This window comes from Delphinapterus leucas, chromosome 6 (assembly GCF_059928025.1).
Source record: "Delphinapterus leucas isolate spDelLeu-1000000601 "Yukka" chromosome 6, BTC_Dleu_Yukka2, whole genome shotgun sequence".
Taxonomy (NCBI): Eukaryota; Metazoa; Chordata; class Mammalia; order Artiodactyla; family Monodontidae; genus Delphinapterus; species Delphinapterus leucas.
Genome location: NC_143134.1, coordinates 81,412,212 through 81,432,000, shown reverse-complemented (window position 1 = coordinate 81,432,000; position 19,789 = coordinate 81,412,212). Strand labels below are relative to the sequence as shown.

The window sequence follows — 19,789 nt, the reverse complement described above, 5'->3', positions numbered from 1 at the left end:
ATCCACCTGCCAATGCAGGGGACACTGGTTCGAGCCCTGGTCCGGGAAGATCCCCCGTGCCGCGGAGCAACAAAGCCCGTGTGCCACAACTACTGAAGCCTGTGAGCCACAACTACTGAAGCCCGCGCACCTAGAGCCCGTGCTCTGCAACGAGAAGCCACTGCAATGAGAAGCCCGTGCACAGCAACAAAGAGTAGCCCCTACCTGCTGTATTCGGGGATACAGGCCCCGGATAGCTGTGGTGCATATCAAAGAAATGATTTCAGTGAACCCAGACTCTTGCATCTTCCCATACAAAGAAAAATGCTAAATTCCTTAACTTGAGATGCAGCCTCCTGGGCTTGAAGCCCTCAAAATTCCTGATAACTCTCAGCTTTTAGGTTGTAAATATTTTTAAGTCTCCAGGTGTAAAGTAGACACTTCCAAAGTGGAACAAAAGACAAATCTCAGCATTTGGAACACTGACACCGATGGCGGACACTCCCGGAAAGATCCATCTGACAGAGCAGTTAAAACGTTGTCACCCCTTTTTCCACAAGATTGTGGAACGGACACTGACAGTGGGGACTTGTAACAGGGAAGAGCTAAATTGGACTGTTTCTTTGACTTTAACCTTTGCTTTTGTTTTTATAATCATACATAATGGACTGCTTCAGGGAACCCTGCCTCTCTGCCTGAATGTTAAACTAAAGTGCCTTTTTGTTCAGCCCACCGGGAGACAATCTGCCCACCTGTGGGTGACTGCAGAAAAGAAGAAATTAACACATCCCCTCCCCAAGGCTGGCCATTTCAGGGGATATTTGCAAAACTTATGGCGCTTTTACTTTACTTCCTCATCTCCTCCCCCTTTCTGTGCTATAAAAGAAACTGGCATCCAAACCCGATAAGATGGTTTATCGGAGACACTGATCTGCCATCTTGGTCTGCTGGCTTTCCGAATAAAGTCATACTTCTTGCTTCAACACCTTGTCTCCGATTCATTGGCCTGTCATGGGGCGAGCAGAGCGAGCTTGGACTCTAACAAAGTGGATCCCCTTGGTGTTTCGTTTTGTTGTTGTTTTTTTAAAATTGTATTTATTTATTATTTTTGGCTGTGTTGGGTCTTCGTTGCTGCACGTGGGCTTTCTCTAGTTGCGGCGAGTGGGGGCTACTCTTCGTTGCGGTGCGCGGGGTTCTCGTAGCAGTGGCTTCTCATTGTGGAGCACGGGCTCTAGGCGTGCAGGCTTCGGTAGTTGCGGCACGCGGGCCCAGTAGTTGTGGTTCACGGGCTCTAGAGCACAGGCTTATTAGTTGTGGCACATGAGCTTAGTTGCTCCACGGTATGTGGGATCTTCCCAGACCAGGGATCGAAGCCGTGTCCCCTGCATTGGCAGGCGGCTTCTCAACCACTGCGCCACTGGGGAAGCGCCCCCTTGGTGTTTTAATTTGTAATTCCCTGATGACATATGATGTTGAATGTCTTTTCATTCATGGACTTGCCATCTTTATATATTCTTTGGTGAGACGTCTATCCAGACCATTTGCCCATTTTTTAAATTGGGTTGTTTATTTTCTTATTGTTGAGTGTTGAGTTCTTTAGATTCATTTTTTTTATTATTGTTTACTTACGGTGATGAGGCAGGAGATAGACGGGCTCCAGGCTAGACATTTACAACAGCCTCCTGTTCAGTTTCCTAAGGTGAGAAGAAGATGGGCTACAGGCCGGACATTCATTACTGTAAGGCCAACTGGCCCGAGGCAGGGGAACGCAATCAAATTCGCAGGTTGCATCAGACCGAAACTCTCCGGACCACCCAGTTCCAGAAACTGACCTGGAGACTTTCCGGACCACCCAGTTCCAGGAACTGACCTGGGGACTTTCCACCCCGCCCAGCCTTCCCGCCTTTCAAGGGGCAGGACTAACGGTCCCAGGACTGCTGCGACCGGCACCGGATATTGCCACGATACCCAAAAAGACCACCAAATAAGGAATACCCTGCGCCCTCCCGGATTCGCCACACCCCTTTCCCTTCTTCCCCTATAAATTCTGCCCAAACCCTTGCCCGGGCGCGACTTCTCTGGCCCGTTTTTTCTCGGACCAGTGAACCTCGCCCGGGAGCGCTCTCTAATAAAGCTCACTTGAAGCTTTCCTCTGTTTCGCGGTGCCGTTTGTTAAGATCCGACCTTACAATTACCAGCCCCTTGTTCACATTGCCTGAGGCAAGAGACAAACGGGCTCTGGACTACATATTTGTGACCGGACTCCTGTCTATATTTCAAGAGCTGCACTTAAATGTAAGAAACAACAACAAGAATAGTGTAGATAACTGGTCATTTGGACACTTTTATGGCAGGGACAGAGAGGGGCTAAACCCTGTTAAAAGATCGAGAGGTCATACATTTCCCATCCTTGGGGCAAGGGAAACATTGCACATGCGCCGAAAGGCTCCTTGGGGGTCAAAAGGGAGGGGGCACCAGTCCGTAGTATGTGATGCTAAGGCCATCCCATAGACCTCTGGGCTGGAATCCATCGTGGAAAAAAGTTGCGCATGCATGTCTGGGAGGGTCCTAGGGCAGGTCAGGTGTGGAAACAGAAACCAGATAATTGGCCAAAGGTAAACAAAGACCGGGAAGAACTGCCCAATATAGATGACTTAACCGCCTCTTTACTGCTCTCCTCCTCATTACGGGGACGCCCACACCCATTCTATCTGATGTGCATCTCTGCCCTGCTTGTATCTTAACTAAACAAACTGTTTCTCTGTGTGCTCTCCCACTTGTTGTGCTATGTCTCTAATAATAAACTTGTACCTGTTTTTACAGTTTTTGCCTCTGTGAGAAATGCATTTTCCACTGGGGGCAAGAGCGAGGGGGTCTGCTGGCCAGGATTCCTGGTTTTCATCCAGGCTACCCAGGTTCAATTCCTGGACAGGGAATTAAGAACTCGCTTCACGCCACCACCCACTGCTGCCTCTCCGAGATCAGGGTAGGGTGGTGGGGCTCTGATTAGATTAGTATATAAAGTACTTGAGGGGAGTCCTCAGAGATAAAACCCAGAATGGCAAATTGAAGGGGACCCTTGGAGGGCTATTTTATTCTGTAGTACCAAGGGAGCCACTGAGGGCTATTGAGCAGCAATGGAAAAGAGTCAGGCTTCTGCCTTTCATACCCTGCACGGATTACACAGTGTTTATGCATAGTAATTGACATGTCAACGCAGTTAAAAAAAACTGGAGCCCAAATGCTCCATCTTAGAAACTCTCCAAATCTCCCTTTCTCTCTTTATAAATTGGGTTTAATGCTTTCCTCCAAAGCTGATAATGAGGATTACATGAAAGAGTGTGTGAAGTACTTACTATCATCTCATTTAATCCTTAAGACCACTCCTCATTTGTCCCCCATGACCCATTTAATTATTTTACCTCATTTAATTGTCACACCTCCTTGTAGTGTTGGAGGAGTAGACCCACCACGTATGCTTTCCCAGGCTCTCATCTCCAGGGTTTTATTTGGTGTATCATGGATAAGGATGTTCCTGCTGTTGCCGCTGCTACTGAATTTTTTACAACAGGCCAGGCAATTTGTTGAGTGCAGTAGATACAATATCTCACTCAAACCCCACAAAATTATTGATATGCCCATTTAGTTCACAGGGTACCTTGCCCAAGACCACCCAGCAATTAAATGAGGCAAGGCCTGCAACCAAACCCTGGCTTATCTAGCTCTAGCACCTGTGCACTGAACCATTAACTATACAAAATGCCTTTTATTGAGGACTGCTCTCTCTAGCAGTTTTCCAAGCACTTTGTCAGGACTTCATTGGCCTATTTATAGCATAGAATGCTATGTTATCAGGCTTCCCAATAGGTCTCCCCGACTAAGCTGAGTCTCCTGAGGGCCAAGACCTTGTCTTAGACACCTTTGTTCCCCCAACACCTTGCATTGTGCTTGGCACATGCTGGGCTCAATTCATTCTTCCTGCAGATACTTTCGGAGAGTTTGCTATGAGCCAGGCACTAATTAGGGAAATAACACAGTCTTACCAACAAAGACCCTGCCAACTAAAATATTACCCACAACCTAAACGTTGAGAGTTATGTTTTATTCAGCAGGAATTTTTAAGACTTCAAGCCTGGGGGGCAGCATCTCAAGTAACCCTGAGAGAACGGCTCCGGGGAGGCAATGGGGGAAGCCAGGTTATATAGAAGTTTTACAACAAAGGGCAGGTAGTCCAAACGTCAAAAGATTATTGTTAATTAAAGAAAACCAGGTATCCCAAGTTAAGGAATTTAGTAGCTTTCTATGTATGGGAAGATGCAAGAATCGGGGCTTATTGAAATCATTCCTTTGATGTGCACCTCACTTATCTGGGGCCAGTATCCTGTGTTTTCACATCCTGAGTTTCCTCAGGGCTCAGCAGCTCATACTGGAGGGCTACATCGCTAATGACTGTGACATCCTTTGTTTACCGTTATGACTGGAAATATTCCATTTCTCAACCCCTTTGGTACCAGTAGAGAGAGAACATAATTTGAACACTGGGTAAGCACTATTAGAGTTAAGGTAAAAGGATAATGAATGCAAAGGCTGGACAGAATTTCACACACATTTGTAGAGAAAGGCAAAAGAGAATTAAAACTTCTTTCTCAAAAACAAGAGGATAGATCTTGTGAGTGACCCTGGAACTATTTCCCGAGGTAATGTTCACAGTTTCAAGGGTCAGAAGGCCCACAAATTTACATTGCAGTAGAGATCAAGTCTTACATCAAGTTTATTGGGAGACCGGAAGACAGAGGGAGGGTAGGCAGCCGCTTCCCTGCTCAAAAAAATTGCATCACTGTAACCTTCCACTAGTCACTGGGATTGCAGCGTTACAGACCAGGACCCGCTCCCCTGGAGCTTACATACTGATACAACTTCAGACCATGGTCAAGTGGTCTGGGGGAGAGGAGGTCCACTTCCCGTAGCTAGTCGTGAAAAGCTTCTATGAAGAGGTGAAATTTTGGAGGTTTAATAAATCTTTAAAAAGCGAATGAGTGATGAATGACGAGCAACCTAGCAGTTGTCAAGGAGCTAAAGAACGTCTCTTCTCGGCATCAGGATCATAATGAAAAGGAAAAAGGGGAAAGAAACACTTCGGAGTGTCTGAGAATGACGACAGTGCTTTCACAGGTCCCAGGCTGAAAAACGCGCCCCCGACTCGGTTTCCACCGCCCGGGAAGACTGAGATACCAAGAAAAGAACGGACACCTTCCAGGCTACGTTGGAGGCAGGGCTACGGCTGGGGCGGGGCTAAATTGGGGGCGGGGCTACGGAAGCCGTACGAGCGCCGGGGCGCTCGGCCTGGGCAGAGTGCGTAGGCCCGTGGCGCTCGGTGGGCTGGGGGGCCGTCCCAAGCCACCCCGCTCCGCTCCCCGCCCACAGCCGCACTTCCGCGGTCGCCGGCGTTCCGGATCCCGGACGCAGCGTCTGAGTCGCTCGGCACCTTCTGTCAGTGGCGTGAGCGTCTCGCTGTGGCGTGTCGTCCGCGCCGCTCGGCCAGTTATACGCCCGTGCGCTCGCCCGGCCGACCGGCCTTTGGAGCTCCCGCCCGCGTCCCCCGGCTGGTCCGGGGCGTCCGGGCACCGCCTCGACGGCGGCTCCGCCGGACGCGCGTTCTGGACCGCAGCCCGCACCCCGAGCGGACGGCGTCATGAGGCACCTGCCGTACTTCTGCCGCGGCCAGGTGGTGCGGGGCTTCGGTCGCGGCTCCAAGCAGCTGGGCATCCCTACAGGTGAGCGCGGGAGGGCGCGGAGCCCCCACCCACGCTGGGCCGGATCACCTGAGAGCGAGGACGTCAGCCGGAGGGGCTCCGGGCCGGGTGGTGGGGCTACGGGCAGAGGTGACGTTCCCGTCCTCCCCGCCCCCGCTTTGTTGAGGCTGATGACCTTTGGTCGGACTGATGGAGCGCGTCTTTGCCCGTGGCTCCGAGCTCACCGGCTTGGGGGGTGGTGAGGGCAGGAAGCCGGAGCTGAGTTTCGGGAGCCCTCTTTCCCGCCTCCCTATCCAGCCGTGATAAATCCGCCAAACGTGGCGCGCGTCTTTCTCTTTAGAAAATGTAATGTGGGCCCGATAGGCTAAATTCTCAAGGCAGCTGTAAGGTTTTCGTTCTTTAAATACGTTAGTAGGTTGTGTCCAAATGATGACACAGGCAGATGAATGAGAACCAGGTATCTTTTTTGGTCTGCATTAGTTTTAGTAGTCAGGTCCTGAAGGTATGCCTAATTTTTCCTTAAAAATACATTCCAGGGCTGCAGCTAGACCTATTAAAGCAGTCTTTGAGCTTGGGACCTAGTATGTATATTTCGAAAATAGAAATCTTTTCAAGAGACGCTGAACCCCTTTAAGAAGGACCAGGGCTAAAAAAAAACCGCAGCTGTTCATGTACCTGTTTTCTTCTACTGTGAGAATTTACGATTTTTGGTACACTTACTATAACCTGGTAACTTATATAATCTGGTACCTTTTTTCCTAACCAATCCGTATGAAGAGGAGAAAGAAATCCTAGCCAGAGTATGAAATGATGGGATTAATAATTGTAGTTAGAGTCCTAGGAATCTTGTGAGGGTAATGATTTAGACTAGCCTTACATGTGCATTTTCTAAATATTGACTATGAAACTCTAAATATTAGCATATTCTGTTGTTTAGCTAACTTTCCTGAACAAGTAGTAGATAATCTTCCAGCTGATGTATCCACTGGCATATATTATGGTTGGGCCAGTGTTGGAAGTGGAGACGTCCATAAGATGGTGGTGAGCATAGGATGGAACCCGTACTACAAGAATACAAAAAAGTCCATGGTAAGAATTAATAATTGTATTTCACTCAGTAAACAGAGAGTGGGATGATGATTTAGACTAATACACAGAACTCATCAGTGGTGATCACAACATAATCCAAATATGAGAATTTACTTGACAGGTTTAAAAGTGAAGAGTTTAGTTACTATTTGAATGGAATAACTTTTCCATCCTTTTCACTTTCAAGATTATTTGTGTCTTTGGATCTAAAGTGAGTCTCTTATAAAGGGGGTATAGCTGGATCTTGTGTGTTTGAACCATTCTGCTAACCTCTGCCTTTTGATTGGAGAGTTTAATCCATTTACATTTAAAGTAATTACTGATAAGGAGAGACTTCTGATGTTTTGCTATTTGTTTTTTGTATACTTTATAGCTTTTTTGTCAGTTCCTCCATTACTGCCTTTTTTGTTTAGTTGACTTTTTTTTTGTAGTGACACATTTTGATTTCTTTCTTATTTCCTTTTGTGTATTTTCTATAGATATTTTTTTGTGGTTACCATGGGGACTGCATTTAACATCCTAAAGTTATAAAAATATTTTGAATTTATATGAACTTAATAGTATACCAAAACTCACAAATTACATCATTGTGTACCCAATAACATAGATTAATAAATTTTTATGCATTTATCTTTTAAATCATGGAGAAAATAGAAAGTGGAATCACAAGCCAAAACTACAATAATTAATTTTTATAACTGCCCATGTGTTTACCTTTATTAGAAATAAAAGTGAAATAAAGTTGAGTTCACCAGTTAATGTAGGTCATTTACTCTAATTATTTGGTCACCCTGTTAAGGTAGAACTGCTTACGCTGTGGATGGTGCTTTCTGATAAAATTGCAAGGTGATGCTTTTTTTCCTCTTTTTTTTTTTGCGGTACGCGGGCCTCTCGCCGTTGTGGCCTCGCCCGTTGTGGAGCACAGGCTCCTGACGCACAGGCTCAGCGGCCATGGCTCACGGGTCCAGCTGCTCCGCGGCATGTGGGATCTTCCTGGAGCGGGGCACGAACCCGTGTCCCCTGCATCGGCAGGCGGACTCGCAACCACTGCGCCACCAGGGAAGCCCTTTTTCCTCTTTTTAAACCCCTTTGAGAGTATACATAATTCTTCTGTTCTTATGAACAGAAGACCTACACAGCTGAAGTGCTTAATCTGGTAGATGTGGCTGAATCTTTGGGTCAGCTCAAGTATGTGGCACAAACGGTTATAGTTGATCTAAATTTCATCCTCTTTGAAGAGTTTATAGAAAAGTGCTGGTATAAGCAATAGAAGTGGCCCAGAACTACTTAACGTTGTGCTCAGTGTTCCTCTTATTTTTCAGGATTAAGGCTGTGTTGGAATAGATAAAGAAAATAATCGATGAAAGAAGGCAAAATATTTTTCACTGGAATGAGAGAGGGAATGAAGGGGAGGGAAGGCTATCCCATGACTAATTTTTCCTTATTAGCTACTCAGATAACAGAACTCTTACCATAGAGCCAGTTAAGGAGTGCCTTGGAGGTCCTTCCATAGCTAGGAGAAACAGTTTTCCGTTGGTAGGAGGTTCATACTTTTTAGAGTTTTTCCTTTTTCTTTTCTTTGCTGATAACAGACATACATGATGTACCTGTTCAAGTCTTTATCCCTTTAAAAAAAATTGGATTGTCTGTCTTACCGACTTAAAGAAGTTCTTAATATATTATGGATCCAATTCTTTTGTTGGAACTATGTATGACAAATGCCTTCTTCCACTGTGTTGCCTTTTTTTTTTTTTTTAATTCGCTTAATGGAATGGTATCTTTTGAAGAAGAGTTTCTTTGCTCATTCCCTCTGCTGTATTTGCTCAGTTTTTTCACCTTGATAAGACTCTTAATTACTTTGGTGCATGTTAGCTTTTTCTAAAAACAGCAAATCACACCAGATTTGTGGGATAGCATCTACCTTACTCAGTTATAATGGTACAAGGTCGAGAACAGGAGCAATGGAAGAATTCAGGAAATACTGCACTTAGATTTTAACCTGTCTTTAAAATTTTAAGGAGGGTTGATTGTTTCATTTAAATTACCTCACCATAAAGATAAATTCAATTTTAACATCTCTTGACTGTAGGAAACTCATATCATGCATACGTTCAAAGAGGACTTCTATGGGGAAATTCTCAACGTGGCCATTGTTGGCTACCTCAGACCAGAAAAGAACTTTGATTCTTTAGGTAAGTTCTTATTTAGATCTTCTTAAATATTACTGCAGCTACTCTGCTGCTTCTCCTAATAGTAATCATGGCTAGACAGATAATATTTGAGCATTTAATATGCTAGGCACTGCTTTAAGAGCCTTACATGAATCAACTCACTTTATCCCCACAACACCCACATGAGGAATTATTTTGCTGATTTTGCAGATGAGGAAATTGGCACAGAGAGGTTAAGTAATTTGCCTGGGGTAGCATAGTAAGTGATGGAGCGTAGATTCAAACCCAGCAGGCTGGCTCTCTCTCCAACAGTATGAAGTTAATGAAATCCTTATTTCCTTTTCATATTTTAAGGAACCAGTAAGAGTTAATACTGTGATGAATAATGGATGCTTAGCGGTAGTTGAAGTGCAAGAAGCAGTAAATCGGAACATTTAAGACATGTCAAGAATCTTAGTGTAGTGTAATAGTTTTAATTCTAATGTAGAGTTTCTTTTACAAGTGTAAATATTGAAGAGAATTGATAGTATTTGTTTCTTCCATTTAGTATATGCCATGTACCTTTCTGCTAATGCCTTTCTCTAAGTAATTGCAAGAAGATTAGGGACATCTTTTGTGTACTATTGACTTTTACTTAAGTCTAGAAGAAAGGATGAAACAGACATTATTGGGCATCTACCCTGTGCCAGGAGCACTGCCAGCCTATGAGATTTTAGGAGAAGCTGAACAAAGGAGTAGTAAAAAAGCACAGCAGCAGATTTTCGTTATCATTACCTGGTATATTCTCTCCACAGAGTCACTTATTTCAGCAATTCAAGGTGATATTGAGGAAGCTAAGAAACGACTAGATTTACCAGAACATTTGAAACTCAAAGAAGACAATTTCTTCCAGGTTCCTAAAAGCAAAATAATGAATGGCCACTGAAGGAAAAGCATCTTATTTATTCATTCACTGTTTTCTAATATATTACTGCTCATAACTCTACAGTCTCATCTTGGTTATATTTTAAAAATCAAACATTTTCCTACAGCTGTGAATTAAACAGTACAATGTAGTTACCATATTATGTTCCAACTGTTCAATTAAACCCATCGTGTTACAGTACTAAAAAGGTTCATTTTAAAAATCAAGATTCTTTTTAATGTAATATGTTGATTAAAATGTACCACTAGAAAGGTCTTAAGTGTTTTATAATGGAAATGAAATATATATAAATATGGGTAACAGGCAAGTCACTGGTTTGAGATGAGAACTATTAATTCTCATGGTAAAATTCTAGCATGCATGTACCTGCATAGCATGCTCTGCTAATCAGAAGGCTCATAAAAATAAACATATTAAGCAGAGGTTTGACAGTTTATTACAAACCTGAGGGGAAAAATCCAGAATTCGTAATTTTGATATTTTGTGCATTTATATATTATTATAGACATGAAGACTTGTGAAATTTCACTTTAGTTAGTCATTTCCTTTAAGGGCTCAAATCATTGTACTGTGTTCCATTTTTGTTACAGCTGCCTCAGTTCTAATTGGTCTAGACTCTCTCCCTGTTATTTTTTTGTTTTTCTTTTAAAACCGTAAAATGAGTGTTTTTCGAATCTCTAGTTCTCATTTTTGTGTTGTGTAACACTTCTCCCTTTTTAAGAGTAGATATTCTTCAACATTTTTCTTAACCTTTGTTTCCTGTAAATAATTCTCAGTGTCAGTTCTTCCATTTAGAATATCCAACTTTACATTTACAAAATGTAGAGTTTCATCGGCGTCTGTATCTGCCGTCCCATCGCTTCACTATATGAACAGTGATTAAGTGCATATCCCTTGCATTTTAGAGAAAACACCCAAATGTTCATCTGTAGGTTTCCTCAAAGTTTAAACGAACACCTAGCATTTCATTTATATATACCAGTTTCTTAAACAACACAAAATACTTGTTTCCTCCCCTAGGGAAACTATTTAAGACCCAACTAAACTATGAAATGCAAAGCTACTTGTTTTTAATGTGACTGTATGTTCCTGAGCAAATGCCGCCTGTTGTAGTTGTGTGTGCACAATGTAATTTAAGGCTAAAGAGTGCTATCTAGAAGATAATTTTAAAGATAACTCATTATAAAACCATTTTCCCCTAATCTGCATAAATGAGAACTGATTTTAACAAAACTTTATATAATATTTAGAAGAATATCTAAAGCTAATGTCGGAGAAGGGGGAAGCAGGAATAAATTCAGTTGGATTGTTTTGACTTTTTGGTATATGAATTTATGGCAAACAGTGTAGTATGTGTCTTTTTCATTTCTTCTTTAAAGAAATACTTAGAAAATGTAATTTAATGCTAGAAATCCTATACTTGAAAGAAGCCTCAATTATCAGTGGTTCTGTGAAACAAAATTTAAAACAAACATGGAAAGTGTAAAAAAGATTTGTGTGTGAGTAGCTTGCGACTGATTGTGTCCTCATTAAATGTGAAAATTCTTTGATATTGTCACCTTACATTTTGTTAAATAACTATTGCTTTTGAAAAGCCTATAGTGTGTGGTTTAGCAGTTAGTTAACAGTGTCTACATTTTTTTAAGTTTTATATGTAAAGTATTTATTATAAGAAACTGCAGTAGGGCCATTTCCAATTAGTGTTTTCAGGCCTTGAAATAAATCTTGACCAAGGGATGTTTCTTCTTTTTTTGTGTCAGTTTGAATCTTTTGCGTTGTCTATATAAATTCCTGATCTGTTGGTTGGTGGTTGCTGGTTACTGTAAGGTGTGTTAGAGGCCCTGAATAGTGAGTTACAGGCAGCAGCTACAGGGAGAACCTGGCCAGCAGCAGTGGTTCTACAAACAGAGGCCTTGCCTTTAACGGCCCTTGTAGGTTAGGTCTGAGTACCGTTCCATAACCCCTGCTCCAAAACAGCGTTTTGTAACCCTCATGACTTGTGCCACCAACCCCCTCGCAGTGACTTGGGACTCTTGCCTGTCTCTACTACATGGAGAAACTCACAGTGGCTCTTTCAACACTTCATCACCAGTGCTCTCAATTATGGAGGCTTAAAGCCCTGCAGTTAGGGCTGTAACACGGTTCTGATCAGGGAGATGTAAGCAGAAGTCTACTTGGAGTTTATGAGGACAGTTCTGCTTCCCTGGTGAAAGTGCTAGCCTTTTCCTGTTCTCCTCTTACCTGGAAAATGGATGGAGGCTGATAGAGGAGAACCAATCTGACCTGGGACTGAGCTAGGAAATAAATCCACCATATAGAAAGAAATGCCATCATAAGCAAGAGTTAGCAGAAACAAATTACAGAATAAGCTCTACAAAGGTGACAGATACGGGCATTATCAGATACAGAACTTGAAATCACTGTATAATACGTGTAAAGAAATAAGTGTCAAAAATGGGGAAATAAGGTTCTATAAAAAATCAGGCAGATTTAAGAATTGTCAAAATAGAATTGATGAAAAATAATTCAGATTTAAAGCTCAGTGGACAGGATAAGTACAGGTTAGACACAATTGGTGAGCTGTGAGATCTGACAGTCTGACTGCTCTCATACACCTATTGTCTATTCACTCCAAATTTGCTTCCCATGGTTTTTGTAATGTGGCTGTGACTTAACACTTCTTTGACAGTTGGCTTCCTTTTGGGTCAGGTCATACATGGACGTTGAGCCCTAGCTTGTGTCACAGGCAGCTCAGTTCTTGGACTTACCCCTGTGCTTACTTTCCCTGTTCCTGAGTGTGTATTTGGGATAGACATACCTGACAACTGACAGAATCCCCACTTTGGTTCCCTGACTGAAACAAGGGCCAAGTAGAAGCCACAATAGTAAAGCAAGTCAGTGCTACATCTCTGGGGAAATTGCCAAGTGTCATCCTTAAAAATACAGAAAGAAAACAAGCAAAAAAAAAAAAAATACAGAAAGATTCAGGGTAAAGGCTCCTAACATCTGTTCAGGCTGTACAGAAACTTAGTGGATCTTGGGAAATGACCGTATTATCAGCTAATCAGGTGATGACCTCAACTGCAGCTGTTGTCCAGGATATATAAAATGTCTCAACAGATTTCTAAGGATTGGTGTAAGGAACATATCACAACGTGATGGAGAAAAATCAGTATTTTTAAAATACAAAAATATCACAATGGAAAGCTATGTTGAAATGAATGATAATATGCAACGTGTAAAAATTTATAGGATATAACTAATGCTATCAAGAATTATAGCTTTAAATACATAGAAAAGAAAGATCAATAACCTAAGCTTTGATCTCAAGCTAGAAAAAGAATAGCAAAAGAAGCCAGACAAAAATGAGTACACACTGGGCTTCCCTGGTAGCACAGTGGTTAAGAATCCACCTGCCAATGCAGGAGACATGGGTTTGAGCCCTGGTCCGGGAAGATCCCACATGCCACAGAGCAGCTAAGCCCAGGCATCATAACCACTGAGCCTGTGAGCCACAGCTACTGAAGCCTGTGCGCCTAGAGCCTGTGCTCCGCAACAAGAGAAGCCACCACAGTGAGAAACCCGTGCACCACAACGAAGAGTAGCCCTCGCTCTCTGCAACCAGAGAAAAGCCCATGCACAGCAATGAAGACCCAATGCAGCCACGAATAAATGAAAAAAAAAGTGAGTACACTGATTCTATATAAATTGTAAGAACAGGCAGAACTATAGCAAAAATGGTCAGAGTGGTTCTAGAGGACAGGGGTGACAGGAGGACTATGAAGGCTGTTGGGTGCTTCCGTCTCTCTGTCCTGTTTCTAGATCTGGGTGATGGTTGCATAATGTGCTCGCTTGTGAAAATTCATCAAGCTTTATACCTACTTGTACACATTCAAATAAGGCAAATGATGTTCTGTATAGCTTGGCTGTGAATATCATTTACACAGTCAAGAATTACAGCACTGAATTTTTATGAAGCAAAATACATTTATTGGAAGGATGAGGAGGGAAGTGTGCAGGGGCAGTGATGGGAAGAGTTTGGGAAAGAAATGCTCATCTTCCGTTAGTGGGAAATGAGTAGGTAGATACCTAACCTGAAAGCATAGGAAGCAGCAGTATAAGCATCTGCCTTAGGGACAGGGAGAAAACATACTAAATAACTGAAAGGGTTGAAATTGCTTGCTTCTAAGGAGTGGGAAATGGGATGTGATGGGAGCAAACAATATTTCTTTTTCTTACTATGTCTTGTTAAATAATTTGATTCCTTAAACTATGTGCAGGTATATCCTGGTGAAAATAAAAATTAGCCTTTAGAAAGTTAATTATGTATTTGGAGGGTGTTAAAAAGTTGTGAAACTTAGGATAAACTTTTTTTTTTTAATTTATTTATGGCTGCGTTGGGTCTTCATTGCTGCGCACGGGCTTTCTCCAGTTGCGGTGAGCAGGGGCTACTCTTTGTGGTGGTGTGAGGGCTTCTCATTGCAGTGGCTTCTCATGTTATGTAGCATGGGCTCTAGACACGCAGGCTTCAGTAGTTGTGGCTCACGGGCTCAGTAGTTGTGGCACACCGGCTTAGTTGCTCCGTGGCATGTGGGATCTTCCCGGACCAGGGCTTGAACCTATATCCCCTGCATTGGCAGGCGGATTCTTTTTTCTTTTTTTTGCGGTACGCGGACCTCTCACTGTTGTGGCCTCTCCCGTTGCGGAGCACAGGCTCCGGACGCGCAGGCTCAGCGGCCATGGCTCACGGGCCCAGCCGCTCTGCGGCATGTGGGATCTTCCCGGACAGGGGCACGAACCCTTGTCCCCTGCATCGGCAGGTGGACTCTCAACCACTGCGCCACCAGGGAAGCCCGGCAGGCGGATTCTTAACCACTGTGCCACCAAGGAAGTCCCAGGATAAACATTTTTAAACAATGTATTATATTTTCAAATTACAAGCTCAGTATATTTTTCTTCAATTTACAAACACCTTTTTGAATAAAGTACCTCTAAATTCAGTGAGTTCAACTAGTAATCTGGAAAAAGTAATGCACACATTATAAAGCATGCTGTTCAATAGAACTTCCTGCTGTTGTGATAATGTTCCATTTCTTCACTCTCCACTAATTAAATAGCCATGTGTGCCTAGTGACTATTGTATTAGGCAATACAACTATAGAAGATCCAAAAAAAAAAAAAAAAACGGAAATACAGGGGAAATAATATATTTACTGTGCTTTTTTCAGATTAACAATTGGTCCAGTTGCTTTAATTTTGAGGTACTTTATCTGAAAATGCGTGGACCACATTTCATGAAAATAGAACTAACATATAGTTTAAATTGTTTCTCAGCTTCATGGATACTATGTATATGATACTCTTTTCTTCTATTTAGTTTGCTCTTTTTCTAATTTCTCATTTATTTTCAGCTATTATTTGCTTTATAATCATTTTAAGTCTAAAGCTCACCCCCCCGCCGCCCCCACTACAGGTTTACCTGCCAGCATGTGGAAGCCAGCCCCTCGGAAAGGGAGTGAGCTGTCTGGCATTTGGCATCTCTGCTCAGCTCTCCTGATCACAGTCCTGTACACAGTCACCTTCCCTTAGAGGTCTCAATGGATTACATTATTAAGTTAGGTTGAAGGGCATTTAACAGAAGGGAGATGGATATATTTGAATGGCATTCGTGAATATATGAATTCATATACCAACTGACAATAGTCTCTCTTTTTAAAAAAAAATATTTATTTATTTTAGCTGCATTGGGTCTTAGTTTCAGCATGTGGACTTCTTTTTTTTTTTTTTTTGCGGTACACGGACCTCTCACTGTTGTGGCATTGGTCTCTTCCGTTGCGGAGCACAGGCTCTGGACGCTCAGGCTCAGCGGCCATGGCTCACGGGCCCAGCCGCTCCGCGGCATGTGGGATCTTCCCGGACCGGGGCACGAACCCTTGTCCCCTGCATCGGCAGGCGGACTCTCAACCACTGCGCCACCAGGGAAGCCCTCGGCATGTGGACTTCTTAGTTGTGGTGTGCATGCAGGATCTAGCTCCCTGACCAGGTATCGACCCGGGCTCCCTGCAGTGGCAGCGGGGAGTCTTACCCACTGGACCACAAGGGAAGTCCCCACAATAGTCTCTTTATAGCAGCCTCCCACAAACTCCAGTGTCTCATGTTTATAATCGCCTTACGCTCTTTCACCTAGAGTGTAAACTTCTGGAAGCCTTGAACTGTATTTTAATTCCTCCAGCACCTATGTATAGAAAGTGATCTGTATATAATTGTGCATTAATTAGAAATAAATATACCTTGGATATTGGGGCCTTAATACAGCAACAGAATTAGAGAAAGCTTCACTGGGGTCCCAGCTTGTGGGCCAAATAATTTTTAAACCTGGCTCTGCCTTCCTTAGCTCCATTTTATTCTCCAAGGCAAAATCTATGCCATGGATGAAGCCTCGAGGGCTGAGTTTTGTTATCTATTAAGGGCTTGTTACGGTCATTATGATAGATATTAACTTATATTTTTCTCACAAAAAAATTGTGACTTCCTGAATTTTTTATTTCTAATCCTTCATGAGCTGATACTTAAAAACATACAAACTGATGAGGATGATTATAATTTTTGTGACTTTCTGTTTGAATAAAATAAAAATCCCCCCCCCAAAATACAATAAAAATTACTAGAAAAATAGTCACACACTTGGATGTCTTGACAATGTCAAAATGCTGTAAGAGATTCTAAATACTCTCAATTTCAGTAAGAGACAGTTCATAGACCACACTTCGGGCTTTCCCTGTTAGCCAGAGCAGGTTGACAAACTTTTGTAAAGGGCCAGACAGAAAATTCTTAAAGCCTTTGCCATATCGAAAAAGCAACCATGGACAATATGTAAATGAATAGGCATGGCTATGTTTCAAATTTTTATTTAGTAAGGCAGGAGGTTGGATTTGGCCCATAGACCCACAGTTTACCAACTCCTGAGTGAAAAGAGCTCTTTTTTTTTCAATCTTTATTAGCACATAGAGAAATAGTAACCTTCTTTTTCCCAATTACTATGCAGGTTTTATGTAATTCATGTGCACACAATTTTGAAGCACAGGTGTTAACACTGAAGGAAGATAGTTATGGGTTTAAAGTGGTATTGGTATCTTCAAATCTGGAGTGCCCAGGTGAATTTTAAATGTTTACTCTTTTAGCTGTGAGGAGTAGGTGATCACAAGATGCCAACACTGGATAGGAACTAAATTTTTTGTCCCCCCCAAACTGATATGTTGAAGTCCTAACACCCAATATATTATCAGGTGGAGCCTTTGGGAGGTAATTAGGTCATGAGGGTGGAGCCCTCATCAATGGGATTAGTGGCCTTATAAAATGACCCCCCCCCCCCCAGCGAGCTCTCTCACTTTCCTTCCACTACTTGAGGGTATAATGAGAAGTTGGCAGTCTTGCAACCTGGAAGAGGGCCCTCAGCAGAACTGGACCATGCTGACTCTGTGATCTCAGACTTCCAGCCTCCAGAACTGTGAGAAATAAATTTCTGTTGCTTCTAAGTCATGCAATCTATGGTATTTTTTTTATAGCAGCCTGAACAGACTAAGACAGGAACCCTGATGTGAAATAAAGTAGGTGACCTCTTCCTTACCTCTCCTCTTCTCCTTTTTCCTCTCTTTCATGCTCCCCCCCCACCGCCATCTTCCCCCCTCTCTTCTCCTCTTTTCTCTCTCTCTAATGGAAACAGGTGTGAGCAGTTGAACTGGGAGTGAAGAAGATACAAAGGCATCATCTATAAAATGTTTGTAATATTTCTCTTTGGAACCAGATATGAAATGCCTCCAGGGTATTTGTCTTAATAGAATTTCTTAAGGTCAATGCTGTAAACCAACACTAGTTCCCTGGGTTACCCTGGACAATGGGGTGAGCAGAGCTGCTGAGGGGTATGTAGGAAAGGAATGGTTGCCAGTGCCTGTATAGTTGAGAGTCTTGAGTGCTCACTACTGCTGTGTATAGTGGAGCCTCATCTTAGGAAGGGGTTAGGTTGTAAAGTCAGCAAGCATGGCCAAAAGGCAGATACAGAAGTCAAAAAGACCCATGAAACTTTTTTTTTGGCTGTGTGCCATGTGGGATCTTAGTTCCCCAACCAGGGATCCAACCTGTGCTCCCTGCAGTGGAAGCGCAAGGTCTTAACCACTGGACCGCCAGGGAAATCCCAGAAAACTTCTTATCTTTAAATTGCTAAAACCTGGGTCTTTTGTAACTCAAACCTAGGATTTAATTCTTCTGTGTCTCTTTGCATTTTGGCCATGGCCTCCTTATTCTGGGATAGTAGGGGCCTTGGTTGAGTTTGAACAAGCAAGGATAACTGAGCAAATAAAAGAATCTTACTTTTCTCTCTCATGCTCTTGTCCAACGAGCCTATATAGCTGAATTTTCTTAAGTTGAACACAACTGCACTGTATCATCTTTTGTATTTCCCACAGCAGACCTAAGCCTCATAGTTACCATTTCATCTGGGAATCTGTTTGCAAGTAACAAATGGATTCTGGCTGATTTAGGCTAGAAAGGAATTTACTGGAAGAATGATGGGTTGCTCAGGGGATAGATGGGAAAGCTGGAAACTGGGTGAGAAAAGGGGAACTCTGAGCAAAGGGCGCCTCGAACCAGAGCCAATGACTGTACAGAGCTAGTTCATCAAGGGCAGTGCCACAGCTGCTGAGTAGGGAGGCCCCAAATTCCCATCAAACGCCAGCAGAACCATGTCCTCCACACTGCTGGCTGGCCCTGTTGCCCTGGAAACGAATCCTTCTATGATTAGCCTCTGATTGGCCAAGCTTCGGTCACATGCCCATGTGTTAGCTGCAAGAGGGGCTGGAATATTGAGTACCTGGCTTTTTCAGCTTCTTTGAGAGAAGCTTTTCTATCAAAGTTCATGCAGTGGGAAATAAATTCCCTAAACATAAGGAAGGGGTTCCGAAGCTGGGCATTAAAAAAAAAAAAAAAAGACAAAGACTACCATTACCTAATTCTGAAGGAAATTATGATCTTCTGAGTATATCCTATCCATCCACTCCTTCAGCCACTCCAAAAAGCATTCCTTATGTTAAGTTAGAATGTTCCAGAGAGACTGATAGAACCTTTGGTTTTCTTTTACTGAAGGAAGAAAAAGTGATCCATAGTATCTTCCTTTTTATCTTGATTTGCTGGAAGCTCAGGGCTAATGTTCAATCACAGTAGCTATAATCACCTAGAACCCCGATTTTCAAAATGTTCACCAAACTGCTGTAGAGCTTCATAGAAGTGCCATGGGCAATGGGCAGGCAAGGGGACCTCTGCCCCTTCCCACCCTCCTTACTTTAAGGCAGCACTCTTAACTGTCTGGTGAAGACTACGTTTGATTGAAGGCCTCCATTGCTAAGAAATACTTAAACTTCGGCTTGGATTGGTTAACCTACTTACGTCCTCCTCCCTCAGGGTTCACGTCCTCTATTTCCATGTCAACAATTTCATTTGTATACATAAAAGACGCACTGCAAGCACTTTTCTGGAAGCAGATGGATATAAATTCTAGAAGAGTCACTCGCTCTGGGGCTTCGAGAGGATTCTGGGTTGTGGGTTCTGCTTGGCTCCATGTAAACAAATACCTGCTTCTAACTATTTATGAGTCACTCATAGGAATTCCAGGTTAATCTCAGGGTCCTTTTAGGCCTCTCTGAGCCTTCAAAATATTTTCTACTGTTGCCCAGGGAGTTGTTTTGCTTACAGATTTACTTGTATTTCACATGAATTAAAGGCTCCCCATCCATGACTGTATTTCTGTCAAATGAAGTGTTTTGTTTTGTTTGCAAATCTATCTCCAGGACCTGACAAGCCGTAATACTATAATGTTCTGA

General features: G+C 42.8%; 1 protein-coding gene across 1 annotated transcript; it reads left to right on the top strand.

The window, feature by feature from the left end:
• Window positions 1-5,302: 5,302 nt before the first annotated feature.
• Window positions 5,303-11,665, top strand: RFK (riboflavin kinase). Its single transcript, XM_022573483.2, has 4 exons — window positions 5,303-5,753; window positions 6,670-6,821; window positions 8,911-9,013; window positions 9,787-11,665. Exons 1-4 carry the CDS (start codon window positions 5,672-5,674, stop codon window positions 9,915-9,917), a joined length of 468 nt encoding a protein of 155 aa, XP_022429191.1. The 5' UTR covers window positions 5,303-5,671; the 3' UTR covers window positions 9,918-11,665.
• Window positions 11,666-19,789: the final 8,124 nt, after the last annotated feature.